Below are 20,069 nucleotides of genomic sequence, written 5' to 3'. Positions count from 1 at the left end.
CTTTTCGTCTATTAATTCTTGGTTTTCGTTTGTTCGGTGTGTTGTAGATTTACACTCTAGCCGCTCATGGCTCTATCTGGCCAGGAAATGTTTCACATATTGAGATAATTGTACAAACAACATAATGCTATACAGCCAGCCTTAAAGATAATTTCGTTATTATGATTATTGCTTCTTGATGTTTCCCGTATACATAGTAGTATCTCATCTACAGTCCTCTCCCAAGGCCGGTGCTGCCCCGCGACTTAGGTAATCCAAAAAATCACCCAACTCTATTGCCCGCAGATTGGCTTGCAGTGATCTTGTGCTATTTCGTTTGTTTCTAAGCTGCAGAGGAGCATCTGCAGTCTCGCTATCAGAAGCAATACTCAATTGACCTCACCGCAATCGAAGAAAGGTTCAACCGTGTATCCTACCCTTTCAACCTCCGAAGTCTGCAATTTCACGAAAACCCCCACCATACAACCCACCAGAGACCTATAATCCACCATGACCTCCCCAATTCGCGTCACAGTCCTCATCTCTGGCAATGGCTCAAACCTACAAGCTGTGATCGACAAAGTGGCTGCAGGTCAGTTAAACGCAACAATCGTCCGCGTAATCTCCAACCGCAAGACCGCATTCGGCCTCGAGCGTGCAAGCAAGGCCAACATCCCAACCGAATACCACAACCTTGTCAAGTACAAGAAGCAGCAACCCGCGACGCCGGAGGGTGTTCAAGCTGCGCGCGAGGAATACGATGCTGAGCTCGCGAGGCTGATCCTTGCCGACGCGCCGGAGCTAGTTGTGTGTCTCGGCTTCATGCACATTCTCTCGCCGCAGTTCTTGGAGCCTCTCGAGGCAGCTAAGACGAGGATTATTAACTTGCATCCCGCCTTGCCGGGGGCGTTCAATGGCGTTGTAAGTCACAGAGTTCCTTTTTTGGGATTGTGTCTTGTTAGCTAGGATGATATGCTGATATGTCTTTTTCTGATCATTAGAATGCGATTGAGCGTGCTCATGCTGCGTGGTTGGAGGGCCAAATTGACAAGACCGGTGTTATGATGCACGATGTCATTTCTGAGGTGGATATGGGCACACCAATTCTGGTGCGGGAGATCCCTTTCCGAAAGGGCCAGGACGAGAACCTCGAGGCCTTTGAAACTCGGGTCCATGAAACCGAGTGGGGAGTTGTTGTTGAAGGAGTGGATAAAGTGTTGAAGGAATTGATGGCCCAGAAACAAAAAGCCTGAAGTGCATGAATACCCAGTTGTCTTGGATGGCATAATTCCGCATAGTGGACGAAGGGACGCCGCGGTTCTCGATCTGCACTTGTTTTGACAAATGATCGACCCAGGACTACAAATCCCGAATGATGCCATCGTCGGGGCTGTTGACGATTTATGACTATATACTCCGTATATTTTGTATGATTGCAGCAAACAAAAACCACACATATGATCATATCGCATGCTCGTGTACATTTCACGCGCTTTGCCGCCCAACTTGGAGATCAGAGCCGCGGCCGGCATGGGTTGAGAGACCAGACCAAGACTTCCGCCAGAGAGAAGCCATGAACGTGCCAAGACTACTGGTCCAACATTCAGACATACTTTGTACCCATGTGGGCAATCATATCTGTCTCATGGTAATTATAGTGGAAATGAAAAACGGAGGATCCTAGCTCAAATGGCCCCGCAAGCAGAACTGGATATGAAATTGCAAGCATTTCACCGGTCGAATTCTCATCACATGCTAGACCAGCACGGCTGATTTAGCTGCACTTTAGCCCTTCCCTCTCCAATAAGGGAACCACATACATATGTGGGTATCTTCCAGGATTCCATTCCTGAGACATGGGTCACGCGACACACATGTATGGCCTCCCCTTGTCTATGTAGGACAGACTGCAAACCTCAGCTCAGGCAAGTAATCTACAACATAGAGAGAACTTCGAAAGCCGAGGGAAAATCATAGCGAAGGAGGAAAGGGGCCCTGCAGTGCAACCCAAACCAGAAAGTGGGCAATCAGAGCGTTGCACCGCTAAACTGACCGTTGGGCCTATGATCGTGGCGTAAACGTGAGAGATCACGGCCAATTCCCAACGTCCTGCTTCTCTGATGGCTCCACCATTCCCCTTTTCCTCGGATGTTGGGCTTGATGGTGGATTATGTGGGTTGCTTATGGTCCCCAAATTCACCGGCGTCAACTCAATTAGATGTGGTGTCCCGTCATTTGAGATCGGCGAATAGCATACAACATAATTATATTGGGTGCGGACTGGGATCTGTCTTGGCCCAGTTTGAGAGCTCTGGTAGTGTTGTTTGCTTGTTTCTTGAGTTTTGATAGATCACAACTGAACCATTGCACAACGTATAACGTATAATTCAAAGGCTAGTAGGTATATAGCAACATCATTACTTGACATCATTTTACATTGGAAGTCGGGGTAATAAGCTCCGACTGCCGAGAATGGAACGGGCCTTTTGGTCTGTATAAATTCTCATTGCAGCCACTTTATATCCACCTACTAGTGGCCAATCCAGAACCAGGGCTATCATAAAAGGGAAAAAGCCACAATTCTGTGTGAGTACTTTGTACTTTGCACATATTAAACCGCTGTGATAGCCAATAGAAGACTTGGATTGTAAGCTCCCGGGCCGATATGATTTTCCACGTTTCCGCCAGATTAAGGACACACTTTTCTTCGTGGCGCACAATATAAACCGATAATTCAATCATCTCTATTATAGAGTATATTATAGAGTACTCTCTATTGAAGACCAAAGCAACAGGACTAAAAAGATAGAAAGCGTTAGAAGTATAAAACTCCGTCATGTTCGCACCTTGCAAGTCACTATATGATCTCCATCGAGTTCCACCAGGAAACCACGTTTTGCCTGCTGATCTCACTGTCAGCGGTCCCTGGAACCTTGTTGCTCTCAAAATGATACCGAATCGGGCATAGTGGCAAAGGGGTGGGGACGTAGATATTTACCTAGGTAACTTCTACCAGGATCTATGTATGTTGTATGCTGTATATTATATGACAATTTCACAGATATGTATTACCTAGATCAGCTTGATGCATGATGTACAGTATTTCGTACAGAGGATATGTAAGGAAGTTGCGAGCCAAGAATAGTCAAAAAGAAAGCCAAACAGAAAATTCCTCTTACGGAGCCTCACACTCACATGGGTGTCATGGAGGTCCCCTAGCGTGGTCTTAGCCCGGATTATCTCTCACCCACAGATGAAATGCTCGTGCACGGCCCAGATATTTAGGGGATGAATGTGGCCAGAGCTTTGCAACCCTGGAATATCGGTATTGTCTATCATTTTCGGCCGTTTGATGGGGTTGCAATCTACATCGTGCATACCCATACAATTACTATTCCGCCCCATTACCCCTATATTTCCATACTTGAACTAATATTGCAAATCACAGTAGGGATTATGAAGCGTCCTAGACTGATTTTCAGCTGAATTGAGATACTTGAGCCGATATTGAAGTCGACCCAAGGGTTCGAAGAGCGTGAGTGTTTTTTTCTTTCTCTTTCGATCTACTAGGCCCACCCTCTCTGTTAACGCATCGTCGATCAGTCAAAGTGCCGGTTGAAAATCCCCGGACATATCTTAGCCCGAATTGGGAAGTCAAACGAGGCGGAAATGGCGAAGTAACAGCTTACGGCTGCATTTTGCGCGGTACTCAGACTAGAACCAGTTAGGAAAATGAAAAGACAACGAAAATCCCCCCCACATTTAGCAGGCAGACCCATGAATCCTAGTGCAGACTATTGCTTCTTCAATCCTCGAATGAGAGTCTCCAGACTCCCACAATCTCCTCTAGCCGCCTCCACTTCGAACCGATCTCCGTCAACAGAACGTTTTCGGCATTTTTTGCTATTTGCGTGCTCAAGGTTTCAGAATTGCCGAGTCTAACCTTTTTTTTTAATTGCGGGACTCGCCGTCAAACATAATTTATGTACATACTCCGTATGGAGGACAAGTTATGAAGTCTGATCTTGTCGGAGCTTAACGCATAATCGAGTCATTCAGGACCCTTGTTGCTTTTGCCTTCGATCCACTGGCAATATGCAAGGGCAAAAAAAAAAAGGCATCGACAAAAATCCCCGGGGTTCCGTCTCCTCCGTCTCCTATAAAAAAAAGCTAGAAAATTTAGGACACAAATATACCAGTCACTGGCTTATCTCCCCTACAACATATTATTACCATAAACCGAAAATGGCTCGGGGAACCGGAACAGATGCATAGACGCTATGAATCATGATCCTCTGCATATTAGAGCCAGCCAAGCCCTAAGACTGTATCCCCGTGGCTTGGGATCGTCGTTCTCGCCCCCCCTTTTCTTTTCTCTCTTTTTTCCCCTCTGTCATTTTTCTGATACGCCGAGATCCGAATTTCGTCCGTGGAGATCTGCCTTGTGTTCTGCTCTTGACTAAAATGATGTTCAAGGTGTTCCTGATCTCCGTTGAACAGGGGCTAGGACAGTAATGGTGTACGGAGTACAAAATACGGAGTACTCCGTAGAGAGAACTCGTACAAAATCGGTGTATTCAGAAGCAAGTATCACTTGGAATTTTTGTATAGGTCCAAGGGGAATGGAATAATTAGAATGAATGTCTAAAAAACTGACTGTATATAACCTTGAAGGGCAATGCCTACTATGTTGTATAGACCAAGCCCCATATGTGGCGCCAAAGAAATAGGTTTTGATTTAGCCGGAGCTCTCCTGGGATCAGCCCATGGTGTATCCACATATTCCATATTCCATATTCCCATCTACTGTTCTTTGTTGGTCCGGGATATAGCGTTGTACCTTCGTATATATCGTATTAGATACATGAACCGGACGCAGATCGTGCTTTAGCTTATAAAGTCTGGATGCGACTAAAATAGAATTATCCATGGGATATATTAAAAGAAAGGAAATAACATGATTTTTGGGTTTAAATGAATCCGTTCGAAGCCATTTTATAGCCAAGTCCTCTCTTTTTCCTTCCTTTTTTTAATCTCCGCACGTCCCCGGTTCCATTAGTTTGGGTCACATTCAACCCCCACCAACTTCATCTCTCTTCTAGCTCTCTTTTGATATTAAGAATGACTCGATCTTGTTGACTTGGATGGGATTAAGGGATTCAAGGAAAGGGAATCAAGGAACTAAGGGGATTTTGGATGGGTTTTGCGATATACCGTGACAATGGCGCATTCACATCAATCGCCCCAGACGGCCATGTCGGGCTTTCTGGACTCAATGAAACAGGATTCAAGCTCATCTTCATATTCCTTATTTGGACCGACACAGTATCCTGAGAGTGTTGCGTTCTGGCACGATCCCTCCGCGGCACCGACGATGATAGTGCCCCCTTCATATACAGCCTCCCGGGAACAAGCCCTGTTCCAACCTCTCTCGGACCAAAAGAAGCATAAGCGCACCCGGAGCGGCTGCTTTACCTGCCGTTCGCGCCGAATAAAGTGTGACGAGACCCGTCCACTCTGCGAACGGTGTAGGAAAGGGAGCCGCGATTGCGTCTATCCGTCACCTACCGCATCGTCGTCCGCATCCAAGGCTAGCTCACGCTCTACAGCCAAGTCGCGCGCTGGTCGCCAGCAGTCTCATGGCAGCGATTCGTCTACCAAGGTAGATTCCGATACTCTCAGCCCCTTGCAGCCCATCATCGACGAAGAGGAACCCGACAGTTCTGTATCCGAATCCCGACCGTCACCAGCAAGCGCCACAACCACATCACAGCAGGACCTGCGTAAGAGCCAGAGCGCCCAATCTCTTCGGAAACATAATGCAGGGCCAACTTCGGAACCTAGTTCTTACGCAAAAGAACAGAGTAGTTCGCCATCAACCGAGTCGCCGCGCTTTGAGTCACTGAGCGTGCGCTCGGGCAGCCTGGGACATTCCACAACAGAATTGATCAACAATGCGCGCCTGCCGGACGATTTGCGATTTTATTTAAATTTCCACCAGGATTTTATGACTCCTCCGCATTTCTTCTTGAGGCAGAGTTCCTCCCATTTCATCCACTACAGCCTTGTCGAACTTGCCTTGCACTATGAGCCGCTCCTCTATGCGCTGGTGGGCTTTTCGGCCTACCATTATTCTTTACACAGCCCTGGTGGAAAGCTCTATAGATTTTTGCAGTACTATAATAAAGCCTTGATTCTCCTCCGGAAATCATTGGGCTCTGGAGAGGAGCACAGTGAGGCTACACTGTGTACTGTTCTTGTCTTGACAACATTCGAGGTATGTCGCTCTTTCCATGACTATTGCAGCGGCCTTTTCTCATTTTGGTTTTTAGGAATACATCGGCGACTGGATGAACATGATCGATCACCACCAGGCGGCACATGCATTTATCCGAGAGCTACTCACACCAGAGTCCGCCAACGTGAACGAGCTACATACAAATATCTTCTTATGGTACTCGCGCTTCGATGTGGTCGTGGGGATCCTGGCCGGTACCGAAACAGTCCTCGGTCGAGACTGGTACCTTGCAAAGGAGCAGTATGATGCCGAGCAAGCCGCCATCTATCCGGGTGATCCATCCAAACAGCTCGCCCTTGTGGCATCAATCAACCGTCGCTTCGGCTTGGATATGGCTTCCCTCTATGCAAAGTTGTCTCGCGGCATGATATCAATGGAACAATTCGCCATCCAGAACGAACATCTTGGCCAATGGCTCGAGCAGGCCAAGACGATTCTCAGAGGATTCGACGATTACGAATACAAAGTGCAACACTACCCAAATAAGCAGCCCTTGACCGAAGATGACGTTGTCGATCCATACGTGCCAGGGATCTTGCATCGAGGTCCCTTGTGGGATATCAATTATGCTTGGATCGACGTTCTCGCTGCCGAGACAATGTACAAGTTCCAAACCATGCAAGTCCTGCAGCAGCCTTTGCTTCAGGACTTGCAAGAATTGGCCAAGGCGCAGTGTCGCCTAATCGAAACGATGATTCGCTGGCCTCACAAGGAAAACGGGTATTGCATCAACTTTAAAAACAGCATTGGCATGTTGGGCATGTTTCTTCCCAGGGAGCATAAATATCAAATGTGGACCCGACGCACGTTAGCGTTGTTAGAGCAACACGGGTAAGATCCCACCGGCGTATCTGCGTTTCAGAGTTAAATGATCAAGAGCAAAGCTAACCAGGAGCTGTCTATGCGAATAGGTACATCATCGTCCCTAGTTTCCGCACCGGGCTCGCTGCCATCTGGCAAGTTCCAGAGGTCAACCATTGGTGGCTCCCTAACGATGAAGGGTATACAAGCATTGTCCGCGAGATTCGTTCCTTAAGCGACGAACGCTCATCACAGCCACGCGACGAGAAGCGCGAGGCTGTCCGTGATATGAAGTCTCTGTTCGGGAAGTTGAATTTGGATGAAACCGAAGACGACCGGAGCCCTTCATAGTGGTCTTCAGTGAATAGGGCTTTTTTCGTCTTTGCATCATCCATCTTCGGTGCCTGAGTTACAGGTAACGCCCAGGCAGCCAATTCCACTCAATCATGCGGCTGGACGCACAAAACCCCGTCTCCCCGATGAAGAAATTCCCATTGGACATCTACTCACATTCATCCTTTCTGTTCTTGCCATCTCCTCACTCCTTCCCGCCTTCTTCTCGCCTTATCTTGAATTGTCCTTGCTATATAATGTCTCAATCACTCTCCCCATCATTATCACATATACACGTCTTTACTCGCCTTATCTACCTTGTCACACTATTATCCCCCCCTCCCCCCTGGACCCCGAAGAGGTCTTTCTCGGTCATGACTTGATGTACATTTATTATACCCAAATTCCTATGGATCATTGACTGATACCGTTCGTTATACCTTATGTACTTATACGTCCAAACTTCCGAGGCCACCTTCTCTTTTCTTAAATGAGTGGGAAAGAAAGCCCTGAATCAGCCTCCTGCTACAAGTATGACGGAGCCATCCGAAAGCTCTTCCATGATTTGACAGACTCGGCACAAATATCACCCGTGACTGAGGCTTTGCGGGTGTTATAGATCGTTGCTTGCCCTATCCCTTCAAGGTACGGTGGACACCATAGTCTAGCGGGTTGATACTCTTGTATTTCTTATCCCTCAATCCGCTTGCTGTGGTGTTTGCCTGCCTTCCGTGTCGCCTGGACCCGTGCCTGCCGTTTTGATCGCCGGTCAATCCAGGCGATGACTTTTTCTTTTTAATTTCTCTCAACCCCATACACTTACTTCTGCCTCTTAACAGTCAGTAGCTGCCATCACCATGATGCTGAGCCTGGTTATCAAGGCAGTCGCAGGCAATTACTTGTTAATGCCAGAAATGAGCACTTGGTATCAAGCCATACGACATTACTATAGTATCTCTCAACAACTAACTCGACACCCAGCCTTCCACGGCACCTCCTCGGCCCTGACAACTGTCTCCAACCCACCAGCCAACTCTCCAGCACCTACTCCTAACTCATCCCCCTCCACATCCTCCCCCCACGGCAAGGCATCAACATCAACCTCCCACCCCAGCAAACACCGCAGTATAACCCCAGCGCCAGCCTTACTCATGACAACATTCATCTCCTTGCATCGCTCATCACAAACACACTCCACGCAGCCCTGCGGCGAAAGACAAGAACAAGCCTCGATGCGCGCAACCGCCCGCCGGAGAAGCAATCCAATAAACTCAAACGCCTTACTAGCAATCCCAGAACCACACGACCCACCCTTCGCATCATAGAAGGTAAGCCGCGCAGGTCTCTGCCGCGAAGGCGGTTTAAGCTTCTCCTCGAATTCAGAGGGTACATTCGCACGGCGCAGCGGCCGACCGAGCTCTTTCTTCGCGACTTTGCATTCCGTGCGGACGTCACCGGGCGAGGAGACGACGAATGAGGGCAGGAGGGAGAGGACGGCATGTTCAGCGGCGTGGATAGCCGCGGCTACGTTTAGCCGGTGGGATTGTAGGATGTCGATAGCGCGAGTTGGGACATCGAGCCACATCCCCCTGGTAAGACGGTCGATTGGCGGGTTATCGACGGCGACGGCGTCGAGGACGCGGCCGCGCTTGTCGATTTTGAAAAAGCCGTAGACCACGGCGTGGATTTGGATGGCGCCGAAGAAGGCGCGTGAGGCGGAGGGGTCGTTGCCCACCGGACGCATCATTTCCGTTTCTATGGGGTCGATGTCGGTGAAGTCGCGTTGCATGGTGTTCCAGTCGACGTGGACGCGGACGACGCGCGCTAGGAAGGAGTCGGTGTTTAGTTCTTTAACCAGGTAGGTTGTGCCTTGGTGGAGGAAGATCCCGCCTTCGTAGATTGTGAAGAAGGCGCGCGAGGCTTCGACTTCTTCTAGGACTATGTTGCGGTTGTTGGTTGTGTCTATGACGGCGAAGTGTTGGTCTTCTGTGTCGCGGATTGACACGCTGCGGGAGGGCTGCGGGCGGAATCGTGGGTGGCAGTGGTAGAAGCCGAGTGGATCCTGGGTGAGGCGCGTTGGGGCTAGGGCAAGGAGCTGTTGCCCGAAGTAGATGCTGTCTTCTTCGGGGCGGATAGGCATCTCAAATGCAGCACATTGGACGTGACCTTCGAGGATGAGCTCGTTGGAGAGGTCGATCTGCAGTTCGCAATTCGGCCGTGTGAATATTTCATCTGGATTCTGCATGTAGTGTTGGTCGGTTGGATATCTGTCTCCGACTAGGACGGAGAGGGAGTCCTTGTTACGTCGTCCGGCGCGGCCGCTTTGTTGGCGTAGATTGGAAATCGAGTAGGGGAACCCCATTGTGATGACTGCATCCAGGGAGCCAATATCAACACCCAGTTCCAGAGCGTTGGTAGCCACGATTCCCATCAATTTCCCCTCGAACATTTCCTTTTCGATTTGACGTCGATCTTGAGGGCTATACCCGCCTCGATAGCCCATCACTAGCTTGCCGATCTCTGTTCGGTCGAGTCTATCAAACTCGGCGTGCACGCCCTGTAAGAGAATCTCACATAGCTTTCTGATACGGCAGAAGGCAATGACCCTCACGCCTCTAAGAATCAATTGGCAAAACAGCCTCGCAGTCTCAGTAACAGTGTCGGCGCGCCCAGAGGTAGGGTCTTTGGGGTCTTTGAATGGCGTATTCCAGCAAACAAACTCCTTACGACCAGAGGGGGATCCATCGAAATCGACGAGTTTCACATCCTGCACCCCAAAGACAGACTTCATGTGATCCTCCGGGTTTGCAACGGTAGCAGAGCAAGATATGAATTTGACATGACGATTACCCACTGCAGCACAGATCCTCCGAAGACGGCGCATGATAAAAGCGACATGAGATCCAAACAAGCCGTTATAGACGTGTAGTTCGTCGACAACGACGAACTTCAGATTTTTCAAAAAGGTGCGCCAGGAGCTCTCCTGTGGCAAAATTGTAATATGAAGCATGTCAGGATTGGTGAAAATGATCCGCGCCTCGTCACGAATGGAGTTCCGGCTCCCCATTGGCGTGTCCCCGTCAAACGTTTCAACCATTGTGTTTTGCAGCCCGTTCATATACTGAAGTAAATCCATCATGCTGCGGCGCTGATCTTGCGCCAGGGCTTTAGTGGGGAAGATATACATCCCCCTGCTCTCCGGATCTTTTTCTAGCTCGTGTAGCATAGGGACTTGATAGATAAGGGATTTTCCTGAGCTTGTCGACGTCGACACAATCACATTGTGGCCCTCGTACAGGTGGTTAATTGCCTCTGTTTGATGAGCATACAACTGAGTGATTCCTTTTGTGTTATACAGAGCATTGACAAGGTCCTGCGAGAGCTGGAATGTCAGATCTCCGTAGACAGGAGACTGGGCTTCGAATACTCGATGGCCTTCCGGCACAATCTGTGCATGATACCAATCCATCTCCCGAATCTCTGCAATGATCTCCGCAATGGACTTTCGCTCCTTGGGAATCGTTGCTGGTGGCTTCGCCACAAGAGGGGTATTTGCCCCGCTGCTTGGAGGGATGGGCAGGAAAGCATTCTTCTCTTGTTCAAGAACATCCACTGGATCAGTATTGTTGTCCTCGCATTGAACCAAAAATGCATCCAAAGCGTCTGAGAACTTGGAATTTCGTTTTTCAATCAAACCCAGCATCTGCTTTTGGCTGTAGACGGGCATTTTCAGATCGTCGTCTTTCGTGCGACGCATAGCTTTCATAGGTTCCCTAGTCTTCGGGTTCAGTACTTCCCGCTTCAGATCGCCGTCGACAAATTCAAATAATAGAACTTGCTTTGTGTCGTCTGCATGGTGAAGATCGTCACTTCTGGCGTATTCGGCTGTGTCCATATCTGCCGCAAATGCCAGATTAGACCGCTTGTGTAACCCATACTGAGCTATCTCCTCATCTCCAACAGTCATTACTTCCAACTTGGCTTCATCCACATATTCGAACCGGACCGCCCCGGGGACTATGACTTTCACACGTGCGACATCCTCGGGGGTGAGTTCTCGCCCTTGACCAAGTTGAGCTTGCACTGCTTTCTTTATGTTGTCAAATGTGGTGGCAAAGTGCTTTCGCGTGCAACAAAACGTGTACACGAGATTCAAAGCGCGATGGGTTTGCGAGAGGCGCTTAAAGGCATCTGGCAATGGCGCAGATGGTGTTCGCTTCGAGGGCTTCGGCGGCTTCGAGGTAGCTTTCTTCCCTTTGCCTGCTTTTTTGATGGCTATACTTTTGATAGATCCGCCTATCTGTGCGTCAGATTCATTGGGCGGAGGACCAGCTGTAGTCGAGGGTGCTTGATCGGCAGGGTCTTGTGGCGACGCGTCTAAGGGTGGAGGAGGCGCATTGGACTCAAGGCCGCGGTCGCCTTCTTGACTTCGTTTTCGTTTTAGTAATGAGGCTTGCAATGGTATTGACAAGGAGCCCGCCATGTCGAGGCTCCATAGTGCTCTATGTTGGAGTAGAGGTTGATAAAAGTCCTAGTTGACGGGAAACGCGAGATCACGTGCGCCAATATCACCTAAAATGGCCATCCGTTCCATGGTTCCAAAATTGGCCTATGCTCCAAGTGGGGATCTTGATATATCTGCGTTTTGACTATGGTGTATTGAATAACTTCGCCTAACATTAAAGATCCTTCATTCATATATGTCATACTTGGGCTGTGTTTGAATTTAACATATGTACAACACTAACTAGCAGTGAAATCCTTCCAATTTCCGCTGGTGCCGGGTTGCAGCTGCCTTCTGTCTCCGGAAGCTTGGAACCCTAAGTATAGTAGCTTCTGAGGTCGGACGTGTCATTATTATACAGAAATATGCTTCTTATTGACTAGAAAATGTTCTAGCTGGTTGTCTCTTAAATGTAATAGTCGCGAATTTGCAAATAGGTGGACATAATTAGGTTTCGCCTGATCGGGAAACCCGCACCAGGGATATCTCATCAGGATTTCGATCTGAGTCTACTGCCTGGGATACCTTCAAGTTGAGGGACGGCTTTCCCCCTTTTGCGCTATGTCCAAGTTGCGAGAATCCACGCCCAACTTTTACATGGCGCGGAGTATTGCTATACCTTGGACGAGGCTGTTGTGTTGAAGAAGAATTGATGAAGAGTTGGCGACGTAGTATTTTGGAAACTAAAGGCCAACTGGGAGGAAGACAAGCTGCGATGATGATAATGCCACTTTCGAGGATTGTCCAAATCCCAAGCTTGACAGAAGTCCCTATTAACATTAGCTGGGACTGGGCGTGGTGACTTTTTTAGGACGTACACGTCGGATCTGTAAGAGCACTTTCCTGGAAAAAGATAGTCATACGAAGGATACTTGCGACAGTTCCCCTATCGGCAGTGTTAGGATCCCTACAGGCAGAAGTACGTTCTGAAAACTCACAAACTTCCCAAAAGGAAGACGCCGGTCAAGGCCACTTTGTGGCCAACGTGGGCGTGAAGCTTCCAGACGTATGGCAGAGGCATTATCAAGACCAAAACATCGGTCAAGATATTAGGGGGCGAAACATAACGGAAGAATGCCTCTTGGTTAAAGCACGAGCCTCCAACGATGGTTTTATCCCATGTGTATGCAATGGGCGAGCATTGAAAGACCGCAGCGAGCAAGACTCCAATTCCGTGGCCTAGCACAACTGCGCCCACGATATAGGCAAATATTTGAAACTTGTGGACGGGAAAGATGCGCACGTAGAAGAGGAGGATCGAGATCTTAGCGGGCGCTACAGTGAAAGGAAAATCGAGGATTTGATTTGCGTAGAGGCCCTGAACAAGCCCGGTCAGACACTGCTAACAGTCTCTCAAGTCGAATTATAACAAACCTTCTGCAAGATAACCAATTTTGATGGAGTCTGCGCGACATATTCGAGGTGATAACCAAGGCCTCCCCGCTTGACCACTGTATATCGTAGCGTCCATCAGTATCCGATCCCCAATATACTGGGTAAAAGTGCCATACAATAAATATAGAGTGCCGATTGTGCTAAACTAGCAATCTGTTGTCATGTAAGCATTGCGCAAGTTCACGGAGTTTGAATATAAGTAGAGATTCATACCAACGCTGGGATCACTAGATAGTCATCGATTCCATTCGCTACTCGCTGGATATATCTAGTGTAAAAACGGGCCCCGACAATAATGATTTGAATAGCAGCAATAGCAACGGATACACCGATGAGTTGCTGGCCGCAATATGCGACAGTGCTAGTATCTGCCATTGTTATTGTTGATCATGCCCTCAATACGTCGCTTGCGAGTATCCAAGCCTTCGCATGACAATCGCCATGTCTCTCTTTTTCTTTTTCTTTTTCGGTAAGAAACAGAGAACTCACAATTACCCAAGAGCAAGAAAAGCCACATATGTACCTTTGAAATCCAAAATACCTCGGAAAATATCACTGTGTCTTACTCTTTGGTTATTTGGCCCCCAGGAAAGTGGGTCGACTCACAGGGATTTATATTATATTTATATTACCGAACGGAGTAGAAGGCAAGGATTGGGACCAAAGCAGATTATCGTGGTGATTTCTAGGACGGCAATTCGCTCGGACTTTAGGGAAATTGGTTTCTTGGGTTTATGTGCTTCCTCATCCTTTGACTCTACCCTTACAAATATTGAGACTAGTTGATTTCACAATAGCAGTTACATTGAGCTTTGTACATCGTATCGAGGAAAAGCCACTGTGGCACTACCAAGAGCCTGAAACACGATTTCCACTAGTTATGATAGTTATGCTAGTTATGCTAGTTTTAGGTTCGAGCTAGCCCATGCAGATTCCTGTCATCTCATTAGTTATACTATTACGTTACATCCCGCTTGGGTTATTCACAGGAGTGTTGTTTAGAAAAGCCTGAGTACTCAAAATTCCCTTATATCTTCTATTCTAACTCCGCTACGAACTTCATCGAACCTTCTTTTAGAAAAGAATTTTGAGCATAACTCGAATATAACCGAACTCGTTGGTTATTGAAACCTCTCTAGATCACCGGTTCTCTATAGGAACCAGTAGATTTAATGTTTTGTATAATAACCCTACTAGTACGGAGTAGGCATTTCGTAAAGCAATCTAACTACAGTCTCTCGGCTATATTACCGTGTGATACTAGTCTGTAGGGTGGATCTGCTTTTATGAGCACGGTTCATATAACGGGAGCTCCCAGGCCCCATATCTGCCGGAGGGCCCTGGTGCCCCCGTGTATATTTAGCGTTCATGCACGGAACAATTTATAAGGCTCCAAATATCCTCTCAGAGTATTCTAGAAGTTCTATGACACTGCAGAAATAACTCATCATGACCCAGAATAAGGACACGCCTCTCTCGTCACAGATCGCTGCTTTAACCAGTAGCGTGCAGACCCGATGTCTCGACGAGAAAGCACGCTTAGAAGCACTCGATGCTGCTCGGGGTTTGTTAGCTGCTCTGGAGTCGCCTGTTGAGAGGGTCATTCAGGACGTAGTGATGGTATGTTCTTTGTCCAGGACTTCAACTTCAAGCTCATCTATTGCAATCTTGCGATGTGGCCTTTAAACATAGCAACTAATTCTGGAATTTGCAGAACTCCCCAGTTTTGATGGCTCTTCGTATGGGTGTTCAACTGGGCATTTTTACTCAAATCAGCCAAAGCCCAGAATGTGGCGCTTCCTCTCCAGATATTGCAAAGAAATCTGGTGCAAGCTTGATCCTTGTTGGTAAGATTGGCCTATTTGAACATTGTTCATCAATGTAGACGGTGGATACCTCTGCAATTCCCAGTAATTGATGAGAATATTGTCAATTCCTGCCTGAGTATAATCGCAATAGGCCAGATGGAACTGATATAGCAATCTCTCAAGACCAGATTACTCGGCTTCTCGCCGCGACAGGATATATCAAGCAGGATGGTGTACAACACTTCAAGCCCTCGCCTCTTACCATGGTGATGGCGGACCCAATCATGGAAGCAACTACTCGATTCTGGTCAGTGCAGTGCAAGCTATCTACATTTGTAACCGGCTGGCTGGAGATTTATTGACCATATGTAGCTTTGAGGTCGGCAACCTTTGCGCCTCCAAAGCACCGGAATTCTTCCGCAAGAATAACAACCAATTCCCCAGTTCTGCAAAGGACACGCCTTTTCAACTAGGATTCAATACCAACATGGAATATTTCGAGTGGCTGGGCCACAATCCCGACCTGGCGAAGGATTTTCAGCGATGGATGACACTTAAGCAGAAGACTACCCTCAACTGGGTGGACTGGTTCGACATCCAGCAACTCATCATTGATGGGTCTAACAGCAAACCCGAAGATGTTCTTCTCGTTGATGTTGGAGGCGGCGAAGGGCATTATTTGCGACAATTCCAAGAGAAATTCCCCGAGACACCTGGCCGTTTGATCCTACAGGATCTGCCGCAGGTGGTTTCGACCATCGAGAATCTCCCACAGGGTATAGAGCTAACACCGCACGACTTTTTCACCCCCCAACCAGTCAAGGGTGTGTAATGCTTAGGTCGCATATTGTGCTTTGAGCTAATGAAAGACAAATAGGCGCGCGGACATACTTCATGCACTGGATTCTTCACGACTGGTCAGACGAGCACTGCCGATCCATTCTGGGCAATATTGTCGATGCTATGGAGCCTGGTTATTCTCGTCTGATCATCCACGAGTCGATTCTTCCGGATATGCAATGCGATCTGCCATCTGCTTGCCTGAGCATTATGATGATGGTCCAGGTTGCTGCGTTTGAACGGTCTGAGAAGCAGTGGCAGGATCTTCTTGCGTCTGTGGGTTTAATGAACGTCAATTTCTATCAGCCCCCTGGAAGTGGCGAGGGTATTGTTGTGGCTATTAAATGATTTGTGGGGGGCACGGGCTATAGCATTGGTCTGAACTGGAGCAGCAGGGTGCCAGCTAGTAGCTAAATGGAGAGCCGGGAGGGCTTTCCTTCCAGCTTGCACTTAAGGTATAAGGGAGTGGCTGAGAGAGGGAAAAAAGGAAGGAAGAAAGAGAGAGAGAGAAAAGGTGATAAGGAGGAGACCGGAGAAAAAGGTTAGGAGAAGAGGAAGGCGAAGAGGGAAGATGAAGAGAAGAGACTTTCCTGTGCTGAAAAATGAGCCTGTCCGAACGATACCCCAACGGCCAGTCTCATTTAACTCTGAAGCAATTCTTCTGAAATGATCATTTATAGTGACTTCTACGGTAGTCGCTCTATCAATCCCTAGTTGTGACCCAATGCTACCTTTGAATGCTTTTTTATACACGGCAGAAAGATGACCAAAAATGGCCGTACACCCATCTGCCAACTTTTCTGTCACTCACCGTGACCTCTACATCCACGCAGCTTCCTACTGTAAAATCACCGTGCCGCATCGGCTTAGTTTGCACCTCAGCACCTAATATTGTCTCGCCGCGAGCTGGAGGGCATCAAAGATGCTCATCATCACCAAACAACCACTGAACATGGCGATAAGACATTCGGCCTTGATCCTGGGGCTGTCGGTGACCCGCTTGGAAGGTTTCCGCAAACATCAGACCACGCTCATAGTGTTGAACCCCCATTAACCCCTGTGGGCCATCCAAATCGCTATATCCCTGCTGTGCATCAAACACCGCAGCGTATTGCAAGTCAGGCATGTCGATATTAATGGGGGTAGTGGGACGATTCTGGAAGCCGAGCTCGCCATTCCAGGTCATGTTCTGGATCGCCAGCAACGTTCCATTCGTGATGATAAGATAATCCCAATCTCCGTTCGAGATCAGAACCCGGTTGGTCGCCTCAATCAGCCGTGGCAGGGCATGCTCTGTGGGATTCACAGACTCGTCGTATTGTTGCTCGGGTCCGGGTTTGTCGCTCACAAAGACACCGTCAACGCTGCAGAGCTCCCAGTCGATATCTTGAGGGACGTGCAGAGCCTTCTTCACATCTGTGCGGTTGAAATAGGTTGCAGGACCCGGTTGGTAGGCAAGGTCTGTGGGGAAGCCCAGGACATCCCATAAGAGTGGACATGTTTGGGTGATCTTGTAGGGACTCCAGCATGGGTTCGGATTAAAAGCTTCGTAGTAAATCATGTTGTAGATGTCGCACTCGTCGTAGACCATTTCTTTGGGGGGCTGCACTCCAGAGGCCGGATAAGTGAAATACTCCTCGAAGTATTCCTTGTAACCGCATTGTTCGTAGGTATCTTGCAGCTCCCCCATAAACGATTGGTTAAAGTTGAACAGCTCAGCATGTTGTTCAACAAAGGGGTAAGAGGGGAGTACAGCCTGGATGTAATCCCACTGGCCGATGCACGCATCATACATCAGAGCTCCTAGTATGGATGAGAATAGGGACCGATATATTGCAAGTTCGGGTCTTACCGCTGAGATTGAAGTGCTCGGTATCATTCTTGTCGAGCATCGCGGCGGATATGTAGGGCACATACCGGCCCGCATAACTTTCACCAGTTAAGAAGATTCGGAAGTTCTTGATACCATATGCTTCTTGAAACTCTTCGAAAAAGTTGATGAAATCGGCCGCGATGTCCTCCTCGCTGGTAGCAGTCGGTGTACCGTTTGAGAACCCAACTCCAACCGGTTGGTCGACCCTAAACACGTCAGTCAGTTGATCAATTGCATCCTCGGACATGCCATGTTTACTGTTTCACTAATGACTTACCATAACATATTGGTTAAATTAACCCATGAATACTCGTTAATGACTGGTTCGTAGGTGCCGGGTTGCCAGGTAAAGCGGCCGTTCTCCTGCAAGAAGCCCTGCATTGAACTACATCCCGGTCCACCATTCAGCCAAATCGTGAGATCGTTGCTTGGTTCCCCGATCTTCGGCTGGAAAATATAAAACAACGAAGCATTTTCACGGATCGGCATAAACCCCGAGTACATCTCCCCAACTCGAAATGAACGTCCGGTAGACTCTCCACCACATGAGCTGTGGAAACATTACACTTTGGTCAGTCGACATTGAAGAAAATGGATGGGAGCAAAGCATACGTTTGGTCTTGTCCGTTAGAAATCGATAATTCGATGTATCAATCGGTCCAGATCCGGCATGGTGGGTGTGATGTCTGGAAGGATCTCGAGCCGGCTGTCTTGCTTGGCCGCCATTGACAGCAAGTGCGATCGCCAACGCTGCCGTGAGAGATCGACCAAACATCCTGGGAGTTCCCGTACGGAGATCGCGTATGCAAGAAATGTAAAATCTGAATCGGCCCACTTGGGTAGGGCCAAGAAGAGGCTATGAAGTACTCTTATAACCCCTGTACTGATATGGCAATCAATCCCTTTCAATTTTTTTTTCCTGGGTCCTGCAATATGAGTCCAGTTTTCAGGGGATCCGCCGTGCGAGTGGATGGCTACTGCTAAATCTACCCGCAAGTGGGTATGGATTGCAGAATGCGGTAATTCTTCGGCAATTTACCGATGTGTGTATCTCAATTAAAAGGAACTGAGTACGGAGTACGGAATACTCCGTATAAGCTACAGCTCTATTTGTGACAATGCCATTCTACGCAGCATGACTAAACTGTGGAACTAGGCGAATATGAGGTTGCGATCAGATAATCTGTGACCTGGGGGATTCCGGAAGTGGCTGGGGAGGGCTGAATGTCTCAGATCTTCCAAGTTGCCAAGCTTAAAAAGTAATTATGCAGCTTGAACCCTTGTGCATCAGAGTATTATCCCAAAGTTCTACTATGCAGATATTGAAGCTACAGCTATCTACAGATGACCACAGCGGTGCCTCCCGAGGTCGCGTGTTGTGTCAATAATCAATTCTCAGGTCCACTTCAACGCGTACAGTGACCCCAGGACTAGACATAAGTCTTAACGCGCCTTTTCATATAACTAGTTATGCGTCTTTAGGTTTAAATGAAGATAACACTTTTCTACTCCTTTTTTTCTGTCTAATTCTATTACTGCTGCTGCTGCTTCTGTCGTTTCTTTTTTGGATATGGCAGACCCACCCCTACCTTATAAGAACGCGTATATGAACTACATCCTATTGGATGGGGTCATCGACGCATCCACACTCGCTGTCCTTAGATTCCAGTCTCGACGACCATATATACTATCGTTGAAGAACCTGAATGGCGTCTCTAATACGACATAGGCTATAGGGGATTAGGTAGGAATATAAAGTAAGAATGGTGCAAGAGAAATCAAGTGAAGAAGGACACAATATAGTAATGTAGAAAAAATTGAGCATTAGGGATAAATAAACCTTAATTAATCCCAGAAATTTCTACCCTGTTTATGCTGCAGCAGAGGTACAGCGTCACGGACCGCGGCATTTTGTAGCACCAAGCATGTCTCCAAGATCTTCTACCCCAGAATTAGAGCAAGGGGACTTCATAAGTCACAGGCTATGTACGATTTAGACCATTCCTAGAAACCAGTGTCCATTGCGAAGCACTCTCACCTGGTGCCCTGGCCTATATTGGTAAACCTCCATCCCGGCTGATAATTCCTTTCATTTTACCACCTAACATGCTAACGTACAACCGAATACCTCCAAAACTAGGCATGGCTTGAATTGATCAAAGCCGCGGAACACCGGAGCACGAGAGCGTCGGTTCCATGACCATGCTCCTGCTCCTGCTCGACCAAATGCTTAAAGTT

General features: G+C 48.0%; 6 protein-coding genes across 6 annotated transcripts; 3 read left to right on the top strand and 3 right to left on the bottom strand.

Moving 5' to 3' along the window:
* Positions 1-489: 489 nt before the first annotated feature.
* On the top strand, positions 490-1,232 carry N7519_010082 (phosphoribosylglycinamide formyltransferase; the record flags this gene model as incomplete). The annotated part of the gene is made up of 2 exons (XM_057296855.1): positions 490-900; positions 981-1,232. The coding sequence occupies 2 exons, from the start codon at positions 490-492 to the stop codon at positions 1,230-1,232; spliced, it is 663 nt and encodes a 220-aa protein (XP_057144737.1).
* A 3,968-nt stretch (positions 1,233-5,200) lies between these two features.
* N7519_010081 (Zn(II)2Cys6 transcription factor) lies at positions 5,201-7,429 on the top strand (the record flags this gene model as incomplete). The annotated part of the gene is made up of 3 exons (XM_057296854.1): positions 5,201-6,256; positions 6,312-7,108; positions 7,189-7,429. The coding sequence occupies 3 exons, from the start codon at positions 5,201-5,203 to the stop codon at positions 7,427-7,429; spliced, it is 2,094 nt and encodes a 697-aa protein (XP_057144736.1).
* Positions 7,430-8,369: 940 nt separating this feature from the next.
* On the bottom strand, positions 8,370-11,894 carry N7519_010080 (ATP-dependent 3'-5' DNA helicase; the record flags this gene model as incomplete). The annotated part of the gene is made up of 1 exon (XM_057296853.1): positions 8,370-11,894. The coding sequence occupies one exon, from the start codon at positions 11,892-11,894 to the stop codon at positions 8,370-8,372; it is 3,525 nt and encodes a 1,174-aa protein (XP_057144735.1).
* Positions 11,895-12,362: 468 nt separating this feature from the next.
* Positions 12,363-13,685, bottom strand: N7519_010079 (uncharacterized protein; the record flags this gene model as incomplete). Its single annotated transcript, XM_057296852.1, has 6 exons — positions 12,363-12,685; positions 12,734-12,801; positions 12,854-13,233; positions 13,290-13,366; positions 13,427-13,463; positions 13,524-13,685. 6 exons carry the CDS (start codon positions 13,683-13,685, stop codon positions 12,363-12,365), a joined length of 1,047 nt encoding a protein of 348 aa, XP_057144734.1.
* A 1,074-nt stretch (positions 13,686-14,759) lies between these two features.
* N7519_010078 (O-methyltransferase family 2) lies at positions 14,760-16,306 on the top strand (the record flags this gene model as incomplete). Its single annotated transcript, XM_057296851.1, has 5 exons — positions 14,760-14,930; positions 15,025-15,157; positions 15,302-15,425; positions 15,491-15,942; positions 15,996-16,306. The coding sequence occupies 5 exons, from the start codon at positions 14,760-14,762 to the stop codon at positions 16,304-16,306; spliced, it is 1,191 nt and encodes a 396-aa protein (XP_057144733.1).
* A 568-nt stretch (positions 16,307-16,874) lies between these two features.
* N7519_010077 (uncharacterized protein) lies at positions 16,875-18,606 on the bottom strand (the record flags this gene model as incomplete). Its single annotated transcript, XM_057296850.1, has 4 exons — positions 16,875-17,761; positions 17,811-18,037; positions 18,109-18,367; positions 18,444-18,606. The coding sequence occupies 4 exons, from the start codon at positions 18,604-18,606 to the stop codon at positions 16,875-16,877; spliced, it is 1,536 nt and encodes a 511-aa protein (XP_057144732.1).
* Positions 18,607-20,069: the final 1,463 nt, after the last annotated feature.

Source organism: Penicillium mononematosum (assembly GCF_028829835.1).
Source record: "Penicillium mononematosum strain IBT 11891 chromosome Unknown utg000005l:1.0-9366267.0:1.0-9372171.0, whole genome shotgun sequence".
In the NCBI taxonomy this organism is placed as follows: Eukaryota; Fungi; Ascomycota; class Eurotiomycetes; order Eurotiales; family Aspergillaceae; genus Penicillium; species Penicillium mononematosum.
Note: the sequence above shows the minus strand (reverse complement) of the source record. Positions and strands in the feature narration are given on the sequence as shown.